Raw genomic sequence first — 21,444 nt, 5'->3', positions numbered from 1 at the left:
AGCGCCACAGGCAGTAGGAAGGCAGTTCTGAGCCAGTGTCCTGAGTGCCAGAGGCTGGTGGCAGCAGGGGCTGGCAGGGGCCCTTCTCCAGCCCCTGGGGACCTGGCTGTCCCAGATGCCACAGCCGGGAAGTGTGTCAGGTGCTTGCGTAAGAGCCTTCTGTGTTTCCATAAAATCATAATTACCGATGCCTGCCATGGGCCTTAATCATGACAGTGGTATCTGCCTGAGGTCCCAGGCCAGCTGGTGGGGAAGGTAGAGGAGAGTGGGGTGATGCTGATGGACACTTCTCCCCAGCGGGGAGGTGCAGGCTTAGTCTCCCAACCAAGATAGACTCCTCCAGCTTAGACACCCCATCCAAAGGCTGGAGGGAAAGCCCAGAGAATCCTGTTGTTGTTTAGGCTGTTCTTGGCCACAAAGTTCAGTGGCTCCTGGGAGGGAGCTTAGCTTGAGTCATTTCTGAGAGAAAAACATGTCAGTCCTTAGGGAAGAAAAAGGGATTCTTCACATCAAGGAGTCTCAAACACTGGAAATGAAGACAAGACAGCTATCAGGTGTTATCTTCCCCAGTGTTCCTTAATTAATTAATTAATTTGTTCATTTTTTTTAAATTGTTTGGTGGTCTTTTATTGTTTGTATGTTTATTGGTTTTTGGTTTTTCTTTTTTTATGATTTATTTATTTATTATAAATACACTGTAGCTTGTCTTCAGACACACCAGAAAAGGGGATCAGATCTCATTACAGATGGTTGTGAACCACCATGTGGTTGCTGGGATTTGAATACAAACAGACAGCAGACTTGCCACTGGAGCTCCAGAGCTTTCCAGTTGCTCTTCAGAGAATCCAAGATTTGAACTTGGATTTGAACTCAGGACCTCTGGAAGAACAAGCAGCCAGTGCCCTTAATCACTGAGCTGTCTTTCCACCCCTGTTTTTGGTTTTTCAAGACAGAGTTTCTCTGTGTAGCGTTGGCTGTCCTGGAACCCACTTTGTAGACCAGGCTGGCCTCCAACTCACAGAACTCTGCCTGCCTCTGCCTCCTGAGTGCTGGGAATTAAACAATGCTCCACCATGCCAGTGAGTCTTAGTCTTTCAAGGATCTTGGGTTCTCTGAAGAGCAGCTGGAAAGCTCTGGAGCCCCGGTGGCAGGTCTGCTGTCTGTTTTGTGTTCTTCTTTCCAGACAATGCTTACTAGCTTCCAAAATCTTACCCAGCTTCAGGGGGTTCACAGATACCCTTAAGTGCAACCATAAGTCCAGGGCCGAGGGTTCCCAAGAACAATAATAGTCACTGACCACGTGCCTCCTCTCGCCAGCTTTTTCCTCATTTCTCCTCAAGATGGTGAGGAGAAGGGCAGGTGACTCAGCCGACAAAGATGATATCTGTCAAACCTGAAGACCCAAGTTCAATCCCTAGGTTCTACCGAGAAATGAGAAAATCTGCTTCCGCACACAAATTGTCCTCTGGCCTCCAACATTCCAACATTCTTGCCTACGTGTGGAAGTCAGCCATGGTCATCCACAATATCATACCAAGCAGATGAGTCAGGAGAATCGTCATGAGTCAGGGGCCTGACTGGGCTATGTTGTCAGTCTGCGCTATCCCAGGCTACAATATAAGGCCTGGCTCAAACAGTAACATTTCTTAAAAGAAGCTAGGTGGTGATGGGGTACGCCTTTAATCCCAGCACTCCGAAGGCAGAGACAGGCAAATTTCTGTGAGTCCGAGCCCAGTCTGATTTACAAAGCAAGTTACAGGACAGCCAAAGAAGATAGAGAAATTTTGTCTTGAAAAAAGAACTTTATTTTTATTTTATGTATGTGAATACACTGTCACTATCTTCAGACACACCAGAAGAGGGCATCAGATCCCATTACAGATGGTTGTGAGCCACCATGTGGTTACTGGGAATTGAACTCAGGACCTCTGGAAGAGCAGTCAGTGCCCTTAACTGCTGATTCATTTTCCAACCAAGTGGGGGAGGGTCTTCTTAAAAGAATAACAAACCATGCAATATTATCACCAACTATTTTATCTGTAAGGGGTAAGGTCTAGACAAGGTCTCACTTCATAATGTAGGCTGTTCCGGAATTCACTCTAGAACCATTTCGGTTTGCTTTCTGTTGCTATGTTAAACATCATGACCACAAGCAACTCAGAGAGGAAAGGATTCCATTCACCTTACACTTTACAGCCCATGGAGAAACACTCCTGGATGGTTTGCTTCTGCTTGGCTAGCTTCCTTATATAACCCTGGACCACGTGCCCCACCTACAGTGGACTAGGTCTCCCTCCACCAATCAGCACTCAAGAAAATGCTATACAGTGGTACGCAGGCCAATCTAATGGAGCCAGTTCCTCAACTGAGGTTCCCTCTTGGCAGATGTGTCGAGCTGGCAACTAAGATTAGTCATCAGAGTAACCTAGGCTAGACTCAAACTTACAAGCGTCCTCCTACCTCTGCTTCTCCTCCACAATTCTGGGATTAGCAAGCGTGGACCACCATTCTGTTTATTAACCCTATTGTAACCCAAACCATGCCAACCTAATCGCATCCACTTCAGCCATTCTAAAAAGAAAATCAAGATGACCCCCAAATTAAAACTCTATCTGGTCATAAAAGGGGAACAAAGGTCATAGAGGAATAAGAATGGGTCTCAATGTGATGGACATTGTCACATCCTTACATGGCTCTGAAGTCATCTGGTCCGCCCCCACTGCTCCTGTCTCTCTCTGGTCTTCCAAGTGTGTCTGCCCCTCACAAAGCTCTAATTTCTTATTAAGAAGCAGCCAGAAACCCCTCACCCGTCCTAAGGGGGCGTCCCAATCCACACAACCGTCCTGAGGGGCTCTTCCAGGCACCTGGCTCTCGCTCCACCCACTCCACGTCTGAGCAGGGACAGTGACCCTCCTCCCGAGGAGAAGCAGACGGTGGCTGCTTCAGCCCTGTCCCTGAGCTACTGCAGTGGGAGTAGTCAGCTCTGAAAGCAATGACTCACACTTAGTTCATGAAAGACTGCTCTGAAATGCAAAAGCTGCAGCCGCGAAGGACATCCAGAGGTCATAGGATCCAGCCCCCTGGCTCCGCTACTGTGGTCCCACAAATGCCTATACCAGAAAACACCCTGGAGGCAGGGGTCCACGGACTTCCTGACTCCCTGGGTTTTCTGTGTTGAGTGGTAGGTACCTCTGGCTCCCCTGGGAAATCTCCCCTGTGATTTGTCAGAATCTCCCCAGCCTATAGATAGTCACTTCTTGGTCACTTTCCCCATGGACTAGAATACCAGGCTTCAAATGGCCAAGGAAAGAGAGCCAAGGAGATTGAATTCTTCCTGCTCCCTTGGGGAAAGTACTGGAAAAGCACAAATCTCCCAAAAGAAAGAAGAGGAAGGGGGAAAGTGAGCCCTTTACACTAAATTTGCCTACTCTGAGTGGAATTCTGGTCACTCTTACATATTCCAACAGAGAGGGAAGCATGGCCGACAGTGGCTATTGCCGTCATCCCTCGTTATATTTGTGTGTGTGTGTCTGTGTGTGTGTGTGTGTGTGTGTCTGTGTGTGTGTGTCTGTGTGTGTGTGTCTGTGTGGTGTATATGTGCGTGCACATGCACGGGTACCCTGGCATGTATGTGGGGGTCAGAGGGTCAGAAATCAATTTTCTGTTTTCTCTTTCTTTTTGTGGGACAAGGAGTGGGTTTGAGACAGGTTTCTCTGTGCAGCCCTGGCTGTCCTGGAGCCCACTCTGTAGACCAGGCTGGCCTCGAACTCATAGATCAGTCATCCTGCCTGTGCATGGGATTACAAGCATGGCAAAACAAAAAGATTTTCAGAGGACTAGGGAGACATCTCAGTGGTTCCAGGAACTGGCTGTTCTTGCAGACCTGGAGGTTGGAGTCCCAGGTGCCAGGTGACATCTTATGTTTCTCAGTCATCTGTAACCCCTGCTGTGTCCTGTACCCTCTTCTGGCTTCCACAGGCACCAGGCCTGCAATGGTGCTCATCATACATGCAGGCAAAACATATAAAGTAGAAATAAAATAATTAAAAGCAAGGTTGGTGGTGTGAAATTTTAATCCAGGATTCAGGAGGCTGAGGCAGGCAGGTGTTTGTTTGTTTTTTAAAAAAAAATCTCCAAACTCCAGCTTTTACAAAGAAACAGGGATACCTTACCCCAGAAGAGACCTCTATTTATTCTAAAACAGGAAACATGTTCATGTTTTGTGGTGCCAAATTGTCTAGTACCAGACGACAGCCCATTGCTAATGTTCAATTCTCATTAAGGTATTGAGTGTCACAGTAATGGCTGAGATAGGCCTTAAGGTCTCTCTTTAATGCAGATAGGCCTTCTTCCTCAGCATCTTGAATAGCTGGGATTAGAGCTATGCTTATTCCAGGAGAACCTGATGACTCTCCACGTCCACAGCTGCCCAGTGAGGGGAAAATTAATAAGCCACGGGGTACCATCCTCAGAGGAGCAGAAGGGTATTCAAAGGCTAATAGTGAGAATTCCTTTGGTTTGGAGGGTTGAGTTCAGTATCCACCTTGGTACCTTTGAGTAGAACCAAGAGCCAGAGGAATTCTGCAGCTGCAATAGAGCTGGAGGGGGGTGGACTAAGCCCCCAAAACAGCAACTTGTGCACCTGCCCTTGTCCTATTTCCACCACTGGCAAGCAAGTCTCTATTCCTGGACACAGATTCCTGAGCAGTGCTCCAAGGGTGAGCTCATGCTTGAGGATAGTCACTCTGCCCTTCAGGCATCACATGAAGCTGGACGCCTCCATCACCTGGGTCCTTGAGTGCCACCTCCAATAACAGAGGGAGCCGCACGCATGAGCCCAGAAGTGTCTCCATCCACACAGAGCGGCTCCCTTTCCTTGATCAGGCAGGCCAAGAAGGGTGCTGGAGAGCAGGAGTGCTGAAAGGCCTGGGCAATAGATACCAGTTTATGGCCATGCATGAGAATATGTACCTTCAGGGGATGGAGAGACGGCTCAGTGGTTAAGAATACTGGGCTATGCTTCCAAAGGATCTGGGTTCAAGTCCCAGCACCTACACGACATCTCACAACTGTCTGAAATCTAGCCCCAAGTGATTTGACACCCTCTCACACATACATAGATGCAGGAAAAACACCTATACACAAGGATAAATAATTAAAAAGAAGAAGAAGAAGAAGAAGAAGAAGAAGAAGAAGAAGAAGAAGAAGAAGAAGAAGAAGAAGAAGAAGCTGGGTCATGACAGCACATGTCTTTGGTCCCAGCACTTGGAGGCAGAGGCAGGTGGATCTCTGAGTTGAGGCCAGCCTGGTCTACAGAGAGAGTTCCAGGACAGCCAGGACTACATAGAGAAACCCTGTATTAGACATCCCCCCAAAAATTACTTTAAAGAAAGTGTTGGAGAGATGGCTTAGGGGATAAAAAAATGGCTGCTCTTCCAGGGGATCTGGGTTCAATTCTCAGCAACCACACGGTGGCTCACAACCATATGAAATGAGATCTGATGCCCTCTTCTGGTGTGTCTGAAGACAATGACTGTGTACACATATACATAAAATATAATAGATCTTTAAAAAAAAGAAGAAGAGGAAGAAGCCTTCAGACTGAGTGGGGAAAGAACACCAGGCCCTGTGCGTGGCCAAATTTCAGGTGTTGTATGGTTTTAGAAGGGCCTACCTTAGAGAGGTTTGGGAACTTACTGAATGAGGATGGACGACCATTTCCGCTCAAGTCCAGACAGGAAAACTAAGGATCATGGCTGCCTGATTTTACATCCATGAGGAAAAACTGTCTGCCCTGGCTTTTTGAAGACAAATATATATATTTGTCTTCAGATGCACCAGAAGAGGGCATCCATTATAGATGGTTGTGAGCTACCATGTGGTTGCTGGGAATTGAACTCAGGACCTCTGGAAGAGCAGTCAGTGCTCTTAACCACTGAGCCATCTCTCCAGCCCTTGCCCTGGCTTTTACTTTGGTTTGAGTTTTGTTTTATTTTTATTTTTTCTTTTGAGGTAGGATCTCACTACTTGTAACCTTGGCTGGTCTGAACTTACTCTGTGGGCGAGGCTGGCCTTGAATTCAGAGAGATATGCCTTCCTCTGGCTCTCAGTTGCTGACATTGTAGGCATGCCTGGGTTGGCGTCACTTTTGACCCATTAAGGTGTCTTCAGTCTGTAACCTTAACATGAGGGAGGCTGAAGCAGGAAGATGATGAGTTTGAGGCCAGCCTGGGCTACATAGTGAATTCTAGGACAGCCTGGGCCACATAAAAAGACCCCGTCTCAAAAAATAGATGATTGATAGATAGATAGATAGATAGATAGATAGATAGATAGATAGATAGATAGATAGACAGACAGACAGACAAACCAACCTGGGACTGCTGAGATAGTTCAGAGGACCAAGCACCTATCAGTCAAGTATAAGGGCCTGACTTTAATCTCTAGCGTCTATTTAAAAGGGTCAACTCCACAGCACCCGGAAGGTAGAGAAGAGGATTTCTGGGGCTCCACGGCCAGCCACTGTAGCCAAACTGGCTTACAATGAGAGACTCTGACTCACATTTCTTGGTGGATGGCTCCTGAAGAATGACACCGGAAGCTGACCTCTGCCAGCCAAACTCACACGTGCGCTACTCACGTACGACGCGCATAGTCAGACATGCGGGCATGCAGATCATAAACACACGCACAAAACAGCCTGTTCTCTGCTTCAGGGAACGTCTGTAAGTCTCGTAGTAGTATGTATGTAACATTTGGTGAAATCCTAGAAAGGCATCAAGTTAATGGGGCGAACGGGTCTTTTCCTCTGCCAAGGTGCGGCATCTTCCTATGTGCGCTATCAGAACGCTGTAACTTTGATTTTCCTCTCGGCTATTCTGCGGCAGCCTCGAATTATTTGTATTTCCAGACGCTACTAACATCGTCACAGCCCTCCTTCAATTTTGCCCTCCCCCCCAATCTCGGGTTTTTCAGTGTAAAATTACCCCTCCTGCTCTTTACCCTCCAAACCCCTCCCCGTCTTGTCGAGCCCCCCAAGACTCCACCCAGATGGCCCTCCTAGCCACCACCGCAGCCAATAGCTGAGAACCTTGATTTGCATAGCTGCGCGGGGGCGCGGCAGAGGGAAAGGGGAGGGACCAGGCGACCTCCTAAATCAAAGTTGGGAGGCTAGGACTGGGCGGAGGGGCCGCCGGGTGCAAGGCTGGGGCCGGCGCGGGGAGGGGGAGGGAGATGGGGGGCGGGCGCAGAGGACGGCGGAGCCGGCCGGACTCGGACAGCTCCGTTGCTCCCTGGCTCTGCACATCCGCGCATCCCTACTTCCCTCCTCCTCCCGCGGAGCGCAGCATCCTCTGCAGACCCTTGGTCCTCACACCCCGGGTCGTCCCGCTCCCGCGACTCGGGGTAATTACATCCCTCTTCCCTGCCACACCAACTTTCTCCCCTGGTGCCTGGGGTTAGGGGGCTGCTTTGCCTAGGAGGGTTTCTCCTGGGGTCACTGGAAAGCAGACCCTGGAGAAAGGCTTGAGAGTCCCAAAGAGACGCCCGCCACTCACAGCCTGCCCCCGGCGGGCCTGCCGTCGGATCTCCGCACCCTCTCTCCTTTTATACCCCAACCATGACCGAAATGAGCGAGAAGGAAAATGAACCGGATGACGAGGCCACCCATACCCCCCCAGGGACCGTCTCCACCCTCCAAGAAACCAAGGTAAGTCGTGGGGCGCGAGGCCTGGCCCCGCCCGGGCATCTCTGACTTGGAGCGCTGATCACAGTGGCCGGGTCCCTTTGGGGTCACGGAAGCAAAACGGGGCCCGCGTGATTCCTAAGGCTGCGCGCCGTGCTGGGGAGGGAAGAAAGGGTTCGAGACGAGGGGACCCAAGGAGCAGATCACACGAGCACGACCCGCCAGAACGCGCGAGGCGCCGACGCGCTCCGGCTCCCTCCTGGGCGGTTGTAACTCGGCTTTGTTGGAGGGAATCGGCGCAGCGGAGGCGCAGGGCGTGTGTGACCGTGTGTAGCGGGTGTGGGCCGGTGTACGCGCGCGTGTGTGCGTGCGAGGCGCACCCCTCCCGGGGCCGCCAGATCGCTGTCTGCGGCTCCCCGGTCCCCCTCTCTCCTGCCTCTCTGAATTCCTAGCCACAACCGTCTCCTCTCTGCGCGTGCGACTCTCCAGTTCTCTTTGCTTCCCTACGTGCTTCTCTGTGTGTCTCCGGCGTCCCTCTCTGACCCACAGCAACCTGGCACGCACCTCGCGGACCGGTTAGGCTGGGGGCTCGAAAGGCCGCGGCCCCGGGTGCGCAGCTTTCAAGCCGGCTCTGGGGGCTGCGGCAGCGAGGGCCGTCGGTGGCGGGCGGGGACCCGGAGTGTTGCGGCTCTAGAGCCAGAGGCGGCCCTACCCCCCCGCTCGGAGACCCGGGAGAGGGGAGGAGAGAGGGCAGAATCAAAAGAAGAAGTCATCGTAATTAATGAATGTCATAATTAACCCTAATTATGTATGATTGTTACTCTTGAGGGAGTCACAATGAATAAATTATTCTCCTATGAAGGCAGGCGGAGCCCAGACTGCGGGCACTGAAAGGGGTGGGGGAGGCCGACGCTCACATTCCGCCTCCCACCCGTAATGAGTCTGCCCCCTCCCCAACTTCTAGGTGCTCATGAAGTTCTGTGGGAAGCTACCTGAGCTCCCGGGAATGGGAAGAGAGGACACTGTGGGAGGGAGCCCTCTCCCCTCCCTAGACTTCAGGACAAGACTTCCTCCTTTCTCCCTTCCACCCTGGTGTTTGTTACCATCCTGGTCCTGTGACCAGGAAAGACGTGGTGAGAACCAGAAATGGGCGGTGTCTTGAGGCTCTCTGGTGCCGCAAGCTCCTGCACAGAACTTCCCACAGACCATCTTCCTTCTTTGTCCATCTTGATGACCCCTCAGAATATGAGGTTAATTCAAGGTCAAGGTCATCACCTCAGTGAGCACCACCGGGAGTTGAGCTGGGTTAGCACGGAGTCTTATTACTGAAGCTATCCAGGTAGCTACCCTGTGCCTGCACTTGGGGACCCTGCTATGGTCCATGTCCAAGTCTCTTGGCTTTTTGAGACCAGAGGTCTTGCTAAGTATCCTTAGCTGAGTTAGAACTCACTGTGTACCCGAGGCTGGCCTCAAACTTTTGACCATTTTCCTCTACCTCTGAGAGCTAAAAAGCACAGCCGTGAGCCAGCCATGCCTGGGTCCCTCACATCCAAAGCTTCAGTACGCACTTGGCCTTCTGCTCTCTTCTAAGAATTAGACTCTGGCTCCAGGTCCACATTTTAGACCCCGTAGGGTGCCAAATCTCTCCTGGAAAGGAATGAACGGGGAAGATATTGCTTGGGTTATCTTCGACATACAAGGGGGATCTTGGGAGCTGGGCTTCACACACTGAGCTCTGGCTCACCTGCCCTGTGTCACCCTGGGCAGATAGCCAGGCCCCCCCCCCGCTACCTCTCCAGAGTTTGGAGGGGCTCCCAGTGCCGGTCATATGAGAACTTGTCAGTTCTGCCCCTCAGGAGCTCCCCAAGGCAGGCAGGAGCCTGGAATGGTGCTACCTCAGCAAACCCACAGGCTGCAAGCTCAGCTGTGTGGGGAGGGGGGTCAGACTCTGGCAGTTTCTCTCTCTCTCTCTCTCTCCTCCAACCCAAGGACCCTACAATGTCATCTGCTCTGGGTCTGAGCCACAGAAGGTCTGGAGGTGTAGAGGAGATGGACTGCAGGCAGACCCCCTCTGTGCCACATCATTTGGGTCCCCAGCCTTGACTACTTTTGTCCTTGTGCAGGACTCTGAAATAATCTCACAGGCACTCCTGGGGGTGTGTCAAGGGGCTGCTCTGTAAGGCAGAGGTGGCAGGAAATGAACACAGGGGTTTTTGTCAGCCTCCTTTAGCCCCTCACCAAAGAAGCTTGTGTCTCTAGACTCTGTAGACAGAAAGATAAGAAAGGTGCTGCCCACCCAACTCTGTGAGGCAGACACTGGGCCAGTTGCCCGGGAGTCATCATCAGCTTCGTGCTCCCAGACATTTCTTGCCAGCCTTGCTTAGTCTATGGCAGGGTCTCAGCCCTGTATCCAGCCTACTCAGCAATCTCCTAGGTAGGACCACTCTCTTAGGCTTCTCATTCATCCAATAATGGCCACTTATCACCTCCTCTGCTGTCATCCTGGAAGACCCCACCATGCCTGTTTTGCTGAGTTTTTTTTTTTTTTTTTTTTTCCACATCTGACACCACCCACTGCCAGCTGCCTGGTACTGTTTCAGGAGGTGGCATGGGAAACTGAGGGGAAAAGGAGCCTTCCAGGGAGCTTCGAGGGAGAGGGCACTGGTGGGGTGGGCTCCTCCTCTAAGAAGGGGTTGAGAACAGACCTGGTGACCTGGGCCGCACACCAGACAGTCTGCAGGTGCACTAGGAGGAAACCTCACCCAAGTGAAGCAGCTTGCTGAAGTGTTTTAGAAACGGGCCCATGCAGTGGACACACCAAGATAGCTGGTGGGTTTGGTGAGATCCTCATGACTGCCTTAGTTCCTGTTCTGTGGCTGTGAAGAACACCGTGACTGCGGCAAGTCTTATAAAGTAAGATATTTCACTGGGACTGGATTACAGGTTTGGAAGTTTAGTCTAGTAATCATCATGGGGAGAAGCACGGCAGCATGCAGGTAGACATGAGACTCTAGAGAAGTAGCTGAGAGTTCTACATCTGAATCGGCAGGCAGCAGGAAGAGAGACACTGGGTCCAGCTGAAGCTAGTAAAACCTCCAAACCCAAGCCAAACACACACACACACACACACACACACACACACACACACACACTCCCTCCAACAAGGCCACACCTCCAATAGTGCCACTCCTTACAAGTCTATGGGGGCCATTTTTATTCAAGCCACATCAGGTAAGAGTCCTTACCATCGATCCCGGTGACTTGAGTTCAATTCCCAGAACCCACCAACATGGTGGAAAGAGAGAACCCACTCCCACAAGTTGTCTTCTGACACCCACACATGTGCCATGGCATGTTCATGATCACACACACACACAAATAAGTATAAACATAAAGTGGAGGGATGGCTACAGAGAACAGGAGTCCAGGAAGCTGGAACGCCTGGCTTGGCAGAGTCAACTGCTTGACAGCTCTGTACCATCTTGCCCTCCGGCCAAAGCCCTTGACATTTTTCAGTCAACCCAGGAGGCAATTCTTTCCCTCTTCCCTGCCTGCCTGGATCTGGAGCCCACAGCTGAGTTAGAAAATCAGCAGGCAGAGTGGAGGCCACCCTGATGCAGGCAGGGGAACACTGTGTTCCAGACGCCTCTGGTACCCTTGCAGAGGTGGCTGCTGGCACTGAATCCCGGGGAGGGGGTATACCAGTAAAGGGCACAGGCTACCGCTGCGGGAAGGGACTCAGAGTTACAGGAATCACTCTGGGAGTAATAGCCTCAGGAGGGGAACGTGACTGAAGTCTTCACATATTGGAATGTCTGATGTGGCTAGGCGGAAAGAGCCCAGCCAGAACCAAGAGAGGAATGGGGGTGATAGGAAAAGTCACAGGAGGCAGGTTTCACCACTATATAGGGAAGGACTTCCTAGCAACTGCCATTGTCCAAAGATGGAATGACTATCCATAAGGGGGTGTGCTTCCTGTCACAAGAGGTGACCAAAAGCCACTCATTCAGAGACAATGGTGGCCAGAGCAATGTTGTGGGGTGGTGTGGGGAGTGGCCTAGATGTCCAGTCTTTCTGGTCCCTTCTAAGCCTGAATTGCTCTATTGACCCAATAGACAAACCCATGGAACAGCTAAGGAAAGGAAGACAGAAGACCCAGGCAGGGCTCAAGGCAGCAGTGTGCTCCTGGTTATTTGATCTGAGCAGCCTGAGCCACCATCCAGATCCTGACTCTGCTACATGCCAACTGAGGACTCAGAGCAGGGGCATTTAAGCTCCACCCCTCATCTGAACCATGGGTCAATGATAGTTTCCCCAGTGGGCAGCGCGGCATTCAGTGTGAGGCGGGACTGTATGTCAGGTACTAGCCCAGATACAGCCTTCTAATGCTGAAAACCCTTTATGGGGCCAAATTTCTGGTTGGCTGATCTGTTTGGACCCAAAGCTTTGCATTACATGACTACCAGGGTTGCCTTCTCCTCCTTGGATGTGGGGAAACTGAGGTTCGGAGAGAGGGAGTAAAATGCTTTACACTCAGGTAACAGGTTGGTTTTGCCCTATCCCCAGAACAGCTCTCTAACGTCTCCTGTAGTGCTCTGTGCCCGGGCAGAAGATTGGTGGCAGGAAGTGGGGGCAGGAAGGGTAGCAATAGTATCCATTTTCCTCTTGGACCCCATCAGAGTCCTGCAGCCCTGTTGGGTCCTGGCAGACACAGCCTGACCCGGGCAGGTATGTGTCGTCGAGTTAGTTTCTCATTGCCTTTCTGGCTCACCACCTCTGCTTCTGCACACAGGCATCTGGAGCCCCAGGCCTTGCTTCTCAGAGAAGCACAAAGCCCACAGTGATGTCCAGGAGGCTGTGCTTGGAAGCAAATGAGCAACTCAGTATGCCAAACACCCCAGGGCTCTGGCCTCCCAGCTGGCTTACTAGAGCCTGCCTTGTGCCCAAACATCCCCTCTGCTTCTCCCTCCATCCTGCTGCCTGCTGGCCTCTGGGAAGCTGCAGGGGCCACTACTTCCATCCCGTTGGCATACACAGGTGCTAGGCAGTCAGCCACAGCACACAGGCTGCCTGGCATGCTTAGCTGGGAACCCTGGCCAAGACTCCCTGCCTGGAGCCAGGCCTCAGCCCCCCTTTTCTATTGCTGGTGAAAAAGAGTGCGCAGGAATAAGGTAACTCTCCACAGGACGAGAGACTAGCCAGGCTCTGGATAAGGAGGTCACCATACCTTGCTCTACACAGACTCCAAGAGACTAGTTGAGAGAGGAGTGTAAAGAACTCCAGCCTCAGAGCACCTCAGCTCTGTCGGTGATGTATTTGGCAGAAAGACAGTGATTAAGTACCTACTGTGTGTGGGACCCTCGAGGACTGAAGGTGACAGGGCCTCTGCCTCACTCAGCCTTAGGAGGGGTTAGAAGTTGACAAGAGGAGACCTGTGTTGATGCAGTTCTGACCGAGGAAGAGGCCAGGAAGCACCAGAGGAGGAAATGGATCTAGCTTCTGTGGGAAAGAAAGGCTCTTCATAGACAGGGAGGGTCTCTGGAAGTGTGGAATACAGAGAAAGCAATAGGGGCATCAAAACTTCCAAGCATGGGGGCTGGGGAGATGGCTCAGCGGTTAAGAGCACTGAGTGCTCTTCCAGAGTTCCTGAGTTCAAATCCCAGCAACCACATGGTGGCTCACAACCATCTGTAATGAGATCTGATGCCCTCTTCTGGTGTGTCTGAAGAGAGTGACAGTGTACTCACATAAAATAAATAAATAAATCTAAAAATAAAACCAAAAATATCCCAGGCCTAAGTACATAAGTAGGGCTGGAGAGATGGCTCAGTGGTTTTATATATATAACTAGACTCTTTTTTCCCTTCTTTTTAAGATGATGTCTCATGGGTGGAGAGATGGCTTAGCAGTTAATAGCACTGGATATTCTTCCAGGTGACCTGGGTTCAATTCCCAGCATCCACATGGCAGCTCACAACTGTCTGTAACTCCAAGCTCTGACACCTTCACACAGACAAACATGAAAAGCAGACAAAACACCAATGCCTATAAGATAAAAATAAATTATTTTGTAAAATAAATATATATATATATATATATATATATATATATATATATATATATATATACTGTCTCATGCATCTCAGACTGGTTTCAAACTCTATGTGGCCAAGGAAGATAACCTGGAACTTGTGATCTTTCTGCCTCTATTGTCTCTGTTGATGAAAAAACTGAAAGAACTGGTGTGTTTTCTGTGAGTGATTGGCCTTCGTGTGTATGTGTACCATGTGAGTGCTTGGTGCCCAGGGAGGACAGAAGAGGGCGCTGTATCTCTTGAGACTGGAGTAACAGCCAGCCATGTAAATGCTGGGAATCAATCCAGATCTTCCTCAAGAACAGCCAGTGTCCTTAACTACTGAGCCAATTCTCCATCCCACCCTTCCCCTGTCTGTTTTGTTTGGCCCCAAAGTTGTTGAGTTTTTATTTGTTTGTGACAGGATCTTGCTATGTGAGAGGATCCTGCTGGCACTCTGCCAGTGTAGTCTTCCTGTCCTTGCCTTTTAAGTACTGGGAGCCTCAATATTGTTTGTTTACTGTTTTGCTTTGCTTTTTTTTTTTTTTTTTTTTCTTCCTTCAAATAAGGTAGGGTCTCATGTAGGCCAGTCTGGCCTCAGACCTTGAACTTCTGATTCCTTCTGATCCTCCTGCCTCTACCTTTGGAGTGCTAGGATTACAGATGTGTGTCACCAGATCCAGTTTTAAGGGATGGTAGGTATTAGATCCAGAATTGTGTGTGTGTGAGGCAAGCACTCTACCTACAGAATAACTAGTACAATAGCACAGTGGAGTGGTGTGTGCCAGAGAAAAGCTGAGAGAGTATGTCTGTATCGGAGTCCCAAGATTTACTGTTGGGGGCTGGGAGTTGGGGTACAGAAAAAAAATGTATGCTACATTTTTGTGAAGAAAAAAAAGGAAATTTTTGCATCATTTCTGTATGATTTCACATAGGTCTATTCTGGGAGGCTAAGGTTGTAGCTCAGTTGATTCGTGTTTGTCTAGCATGTGCAAAGTCCCGAGTTTGATCTCCAGTTATGAATAAAACTGGATGGCATTGCATGCCCGTGATACCAGCACTTAACAAAGGTAGAGGCAGAAGGATCAGAAGTTCAAGGCCATCTTCTTTGGCTACATAGAGTTTGAAGCCAATCTGAGATACATGAGACATTATCTAAAGAAGAAGAAGAAGATGAGGAGGAGGAGGAGGAGGAGGAGGAAGAGGAGGAAGAGGAGGAAGAGGAGGAGGAGAAGAAGAAACAGCAGCAGCAGAAGTCTAGTTTTATATTTTGCATTGAAACAGGGTTTCACTACGTAGCCCTAGCTGGGCTTGAACCAACAGAGATTCACCTGCCTGTGCTTCCTGAGTGTTGGGATTAAAGGGGTGTTCCATCTCACCCTGAAAAGGTCTAGCTGTGTTGTTTGTTTGAGACAACATCTTGCAGTGTAGCCCAGGCTGGCCTCAAACTTTTAATCCTCCTGTCTCCATTCACTGAGTGTTGGCTTGGAAGTGTGCCACCACATCCAACCAATGTCTAGATTTTTTTGGGGGGGTTGGTGGTGGTTTGGGGGGGTTGGGTGGAAAAGTGGGGGGGGGGGAGTGACATGGCGCCGGCTTCAATGGATCAGCCTTAATTGGCTGGAGGAGACCTGCAGCTACTCCTGGGCCACTTGACTTCTATAATCTCCACCACGTCTAAGCACATGCCTGCCCAGAGAGAACTCCCATAGAATTTCCTGCCAGCTCCCATGAGCTTGAGGGGGCTGGAGGGTCAGAGCAGGGGTCTTTGGGAGTGTTTTTTTTTTTTTTTTCCGTTGCCTGTGGACCTCAGCTTCCCTGCTGCCTCCAGAGGAGACACAGGGAGCCTTCCTTGCTTAGCCCTCTAACCAGGTACCCACAGCTCTCTTTATTTCCCCAGCTCCAGCGGTTTAAGCGTTCCCTCTCCCTCAAAACCATCCTTCGAAGTAAGAGCGTGGAGAACTTCTTCCTTCGCTCGGGCTCTGAGCTGAAGTGTCCAACAGAGGTGCTGCTGACGCCACCAACCCCACTGCCTCCTCCTTCTCCACCACCTGTATCCACAGACAGGGGTCTACCCACCCCAACACCCTCCCCATGCCCAGTCCCACGCCCCTTAGCACCACTGAAACCAGTGAGACTTCACAGCTTCCAGGAACATGTCTTCAAGAGAGCCAGCCCTTGTGAGCTGTGCCACCAGCTCATTGTGGGTAGGTACCTACCTGGGCCCTGTGGCAAGGTGGTGGGCATCTGTGAACAAACTGTGGAACTCCCTGACATTGGAGAACCGTGCTTCTCTCCCTGGGGGCGCAAATGAGTGTTGGGTGGGGGCCAGACCTTGGCTCGTGGCTAGAGCACTTGTCTAGCATGGACTCATCCTTGGATTTTGTATTGCCAACTCTGGGAAAGAGCAATGGAGTCATGAGGGGTGGTTGTACCCACTGTTGCTCCAAGCTTACATGTTGGCTTTGCTGCCCCTGATGACATCTTTACTGTGGAAGAGAGAGGGGCCAGGCCCTGAAGCCCAGCACAAAACTATTAAGCATCTGCTGCCTTTCTTTCACACCCCTCTCCAAGCCGCTGCTTCTCCTCCTTCTCCTCCTCCCCTTCCTCCTCCTCCCTCTTTTTGGTTTTCTGAGACAGGGTTTCTCTTTGTAGCCCTTGCTGTCCTGGAACTCGCTCTGTAGACCAGGCTGGCCTCAAACTCAGACGTGTTCCACCACTGCCACTCCAGGGCCCTTGGCCAGACATTTTGTTGCTGTCGTTCCTTGTCTATGGGAGTGTCCTTTCTTGGCCATTTCCTCTTGCTGAACCCACAATCCCTTCTAGGAAACTCCAAGCAGGGCTTGCGATGTAAGACATGCAAAGTCAGTGTTCACCTCTGGTGCTCCGAGGAGATCTCCCACCAGCAATGCCCGGGCAAGACAGTGAGTGAGAGATGTCGTGCTGTAGAAGCTGAATGGAGGCTGGCTCCTCCTGTCGGGTGGCCCTGGGCTTGGGCAGGGCCAAGCCCTCCATAGGTCATTATGTCTCTGTTTCTCTCTGCCTCTTTGTACCTCAGTCCACATCTTTTCGGCGAAACTTCAGCTCCCCACTCCTGGTGCATGAGCCGCCACCAGCCTGTGTCACCAGCAAAGAGTCCCCACCTACCGGTAAGTGACCCACACTCTAAGGTCACTTACCATTTCTCAGTTGCATACCTGAGTCACGCAGGCACTGCCTGTTCCTGGCACTCCCTATTCCCCTTCCCTGGATGCTCTTGCCCTGAATGTGGGCTCCAAGTATTAATTTCTTCATTCGTTTTTCAAACAACAATTTATTGAACACCTACTTAGTTTGAGGCACTGGGCCAGACACAGACACCACTGAAGGAGGTGAGACTGAGTTGGGTGTGGTGTTCTATGCCAGGCATCCCAACATTCAGAAGGCAGAAGAAGGAGAATAAAAAATTCAAAGCCATCATTGCTACATAGAGTCTAGAGCTCTAGGAGACACTGTCTTGAACACTAAATACCAATGACACACACAAATCGAGCTGGATTGGGTTTAGGGTTAAGTTAGTTCTGCGAGTAAAGTCCCTTGCCACCAAACCTGGTAACCTGAGTTCTACTCCTGGGACCCACATGATGGAGCTTCAGGGTGAATCCAGGTTGGCAGCTGGGTGCTAGGCAGTGAAGACGGATGCTCTGCAGGGACCAGCGGGAAGGTGGACCCAGTTTATGAAACCCTGCGCTATGGCACCTCCCTGGCGCTGATGAACCGTTCCAGCTTCAGCAGTACGTCTGAGTCCCCCACACGGAGCCTGGTATGCACAGAATTGGAGGCCTAGGGGAGGGTACTGGAGCATGACTGGGGCCTGTGGAGATGACCCTCCTCTTGTTTCTCCTCAGAGTGAGCGTGATGAGCTAACAGAAGATGGGGAAGGCAGCATCCGCAGCTCAGAAGAGGGGCCTGGTGACAGTGGTAAGCCAGAGTGAGAAGGCCCCAGGGACAGGAAGAGGGTGGGGGCGCTATTGCTTCAAGCTTCACATTTTGGCCTGACCTTGCTGTTCCCAGTATTCACAGCCCCAGCGGAGAGCGAAGGCTCAGGACCAGAGGAGAAGAGCCCTGGACAGCAGGTATGCCTGGGGTTAGCTTGGAACCCACAGGCCAGGGTGGGAAGGAATGTCACTTCTTGTCATGTATCAGTATGTACACAACATCACGAAGGGCTCTCGATGCTTCCTCCTTCCTGTGTCCTCAGGCCCCAGGGAGAGGCCACAGTCAAGAAAAGAGCCTTAGAGATTGGGAGGGGTCTCCATTATCTATCCATTCACCCCACCTCCCAAGGGCCGACCATTCTTTATAGTTTATTTTAGTTTTTTTGCAGGCCATTCTTGAACGCAGCAGACAGAGGGTGTCCTCCCTCTCTAGATCAGTCCCCTCCCCCACCCAGGGTTGGAGAGATACACATTAGGCCCTATTACTTACCAGAGATTCACTCTGTCCTACCTCACAGACCCCCGGGGCAGGCATACATATCCACAGCAAGTGAATCGTGGGTGGAGCAAGGCGGTGACCCACCATCACTAACCCAGAACTTTTTCTACAGCCCCCAAAGTTGCCTCTGCGGAAGGACGTGGGGCCCATGTACTCCTATGTCGCCCTCTATAAATTCCTGCCCCAGGAGAACAATGACCTGGCTCTGCAGTAAGTCCTTTCTGTGGTCTAGCTCCACGGCTCCTGCCTAATCCACACTGACCTTGGAACATAGGGTGATGGGGACCTTTGCGTCTTGCACCTTGAATTATTCTCTACTCAGAGGGGCTGCCCGGAGGGATTGGTGTAGTGTCCTGTCTCCTGCCCAATTCTGGGCTGTTTCAGGGAGCCTGGGGTACCTCTGGTCTCAATGGCCTCTAAGGGCACTGAGAATCCTTTCCCACAGGAGAGGGAATGCAGGGCATACCTGCTGCCCCAGTTGTCTTTTTCCCAGGCCTGGAGACCGGATCATGCTGATAGATGACTCTAATGAAGACTGGTGGAAGGTACCAAGGCAGGGTGGGATCCAGAGCTGGGGGGACTCTGATTGCTGTTACTCCACCCTCCCTTCAGGCTTCCTCCAGTGGCTTGTCCAGGCCAAGCCCAGGGGCAACCCTTGGGTGTTGCTGTCAGTTTCCTTCCTCCTCTGTCAATTTCCCCTACCTACCCTATAACCTCCCAAGACCAGAAGCCACCTCCAGCTTGGGGCTTGGAATAGGAGAGCCCACAGTCTGGAGGATGACAGTCCTGGCTCTGAGTCGGAACTGGGTCTGGAAAGAGTGGGGTGTAAAGCTGATGCTTAGGCTCACTGACAACCTTATCCCCAGGGCAAGATTGGTGACCGGGTTGGCTTCTTCCCAGCCAATTTCGTGCAGCGGGTGAGGCCAGGAGAGAACGTTTGGCGATGCTGTCAGCCCTTCTCGGGAAACAAGGAGCAGGGTTACATGAGCCTCAAGGAGAACCAGGTGGGTGCCAGGGCCCTGCCGGGGTTCAGAAACGGGGTCAAGTGCCCTGCAGGAGAGTCTGAAGGGTACAAGGAAGGGAGAAGCAGGTTAGAACGGAAAACAATAGAACCAAGGAGGCTCAATTTACTATCCCTGGGGGCGCTGATAGACTGCTTGCTCTGGGTTCCACCCCCAGCAGCGCATACTGGACATGGTGGCGCATACCTGCAACCTAGCTAAGGCAGGAGAATTGTCTTAGGTACACGACTACATAGCAACTGGGCAGTGGTGGTGTACACCTGGGAGGCTGAAGCAGGACCTCTGTGAGTTCGAGGTCAACCTGGGACTTGATCTGGGAGCCGATTGATATCACTGAATTATGAATCCACAGGCTTGGCTATTTTCTTGTTTGTTTTTAATTTATCTTTTATGTGGATGGGTGTTTTGTCTGTGTGCATTTCTGTTCGTTGTGTGCCCACAGAAGCCAGAAGAGGTTGTTGGATCCCCTGAGACTGGAATCACAGATAGCTGTGAGCTGCCATATGGGTGGTAGGAATTGAACCCAGGTCTTCTGGAAGAGCCCCCAATGCAGCTCTTAATCCAGTGCTCCTCAACCTTCCTAATACTGTGACCCTTGAATACAGTTCCTCCTGTGAACCCCAATTATAAGATTATTTCATTGTTTTAACTGTAACTTTGCTACTGTTAAAGATTGTAATGTTGTGGGGCTCATGGTGCAAGCCTTTAACCCCAGCATTCAGGAGGTAGAGGCAGGTGGATTTCTGTGAGTTCAGGGCCAGCCTGACCTATAAAATGAGTTCATGACAGTCAGGGCTACCCTGTCTGGAAAAACAAAGCAAAACAACAACAAAACACACACACACACACACACACACACACACACACACACACAAACGTACACAAAGATCTGATATACAGATATCTGATATTTGATCCCAAAAACATCTTGTCCCACTTGTTGAGAACCACTATGACTTAAGCATTGATCTATCTCTCTAGACCTTACATTTTTAAAAATTTGTTTATTTTATATACATTGGTGTGAGGGTGTTAGACCCTCCTGGAACTGGAGTTACATACAGACAGTTGTGAGCTGCAGTGTGTGTGCTGGGAATTGAACCCTGGCCCTCTGGAAGAGCAGCCAGGGCTTTAACCACTGAGACTGAGCCATCTCTCCAGCTCTTGCTTTTTTTTTTTTTAATTTAAAATTTTATTTATTGATTGTGCATATATGTACACTGTAGCTGTCTTCAGACACACCAAAAGAGGGCATCAGATTTCATTACAGATGGTTGTGAGCCACCATGTGGTTGCTGGGATTTGAACTCAGGACCTCTGGAAGAGCAGTCAGTGCTCTAACCACTGAGCCATCTCTCCAGCCCTGTTTTTTGTTTTTATTAGACAGTATTTTATATGTAGCCTTAACCATGGGTATCCTAGAACTCACTATGTACGCCAGGCTGGCCTTAAACTCGACACCTGCCCACCTTTACCTAACTAGTGCTAGGACTGGTTAGTTTAAGCATTAACTATGCCCTCTGGCTTTCTGGGTCACCTCAGGCTAGCCCTTTCCCCCTTCACCACTTTCTTTGTGACACCAGGTTCAGCTCTGATGTTGATGTGTCTTTTGCTATCCCCTGGGTCCTGATCTTGCTAAATCCCTCCCATGAACTGCCTGCATCAGCTCTAACTACATGAGTTATGCCAGCCCCGCCCTCCCCTGGGGCGTGTCCTTTGGAGTCATGAGCAGTACTCATTCCTGGTCTCTTCTCTCTGTGTTTCCACTCAGATCTGCGTAGGCGTGGGCAGAAGCAAGGATAGTGATGGTTTCATCCGCGTCAGCAGTGGCAAGAAGCGGGGTTTGGTGCCAGCCGACTCCTTGGCAGAGATCTGACAGAAACCGAGAGAACCCAGATGCTACCCCTGCCCATGCCTGGCTCTTGCTTCTGGCCTGAGAAGGAGGCGGGCATCCTGGCCACACCCTTCCTCTCCTTGTCTCTCTCCTAAGCATCATCTGCCCCCACTTGGGAGCCTTCTGCACCGAGGAAGGCTTTATTTCTTGGGTGGGGTATCCTGAATGGGGTGATCTTCTGGGGCTTGGGGAAGGGAGTCAAAGTGGGACGAAATGAGGAAGCTACAGGTAGGTCTACCCAGAGCCCAAGTACCACCTAGTCGGGTTGCCATAGTAAGACCCACCCCAGGGAGCC

At 50.9% G+C, this 21,444-nt stretch overlaps 1 protein-coding gene across 1 annotated transcript; it reads left to right on the top strand.

Moving 5' to 3' along the window:
* Positions 1-7,618: 7,618 nt before the first annotated feature.
* STAC2 (SH3 and cysteine rich domain 2) lies at positions 7,619-21,131 on the top strand (the record flags this gene model as incomplete). The annotated part of the gene is made up of 11 exons (XM_080922342.1): positions 7,619-7,708; positions 15,658-15,964; positions 16,584-16,681; positions 16,816-16,906; positions 17,447-17,559; positions 17,645-17,717; positions 17,778-17,872; positions 18,346-18,443; positions 18,727-18,778; positions 19,100-19,237; positions 21,027-21,131. 11 exons carry the CDS (start codon positions 7,619-7,621, stop codon positions 21,129-21,131), a joined length of 1,260 nt encoding a protein of 419 aa, XP_080778468.1.
* Between the last annotated feature and the right edge of the window lie 313 nt (positions 21,132-21,444).

This window comes from Micromys minutus (genome assembly GCF_963924665.1).
Source record: "Micromys minutus genome assembly, chromosome: 10".
In the NCBI taxonomy this organism is placed as follows: Eukaryota; Metazoa; Chordata; class Mammalia; order Rodentia; family Muridae; genus Micromys; species Micromys minutus.
The sequence above is the reverse complement of the archived record's forward strand: the minus strand, read 5'-3'. Positions and strand labels throughout refer to the sequence as shown.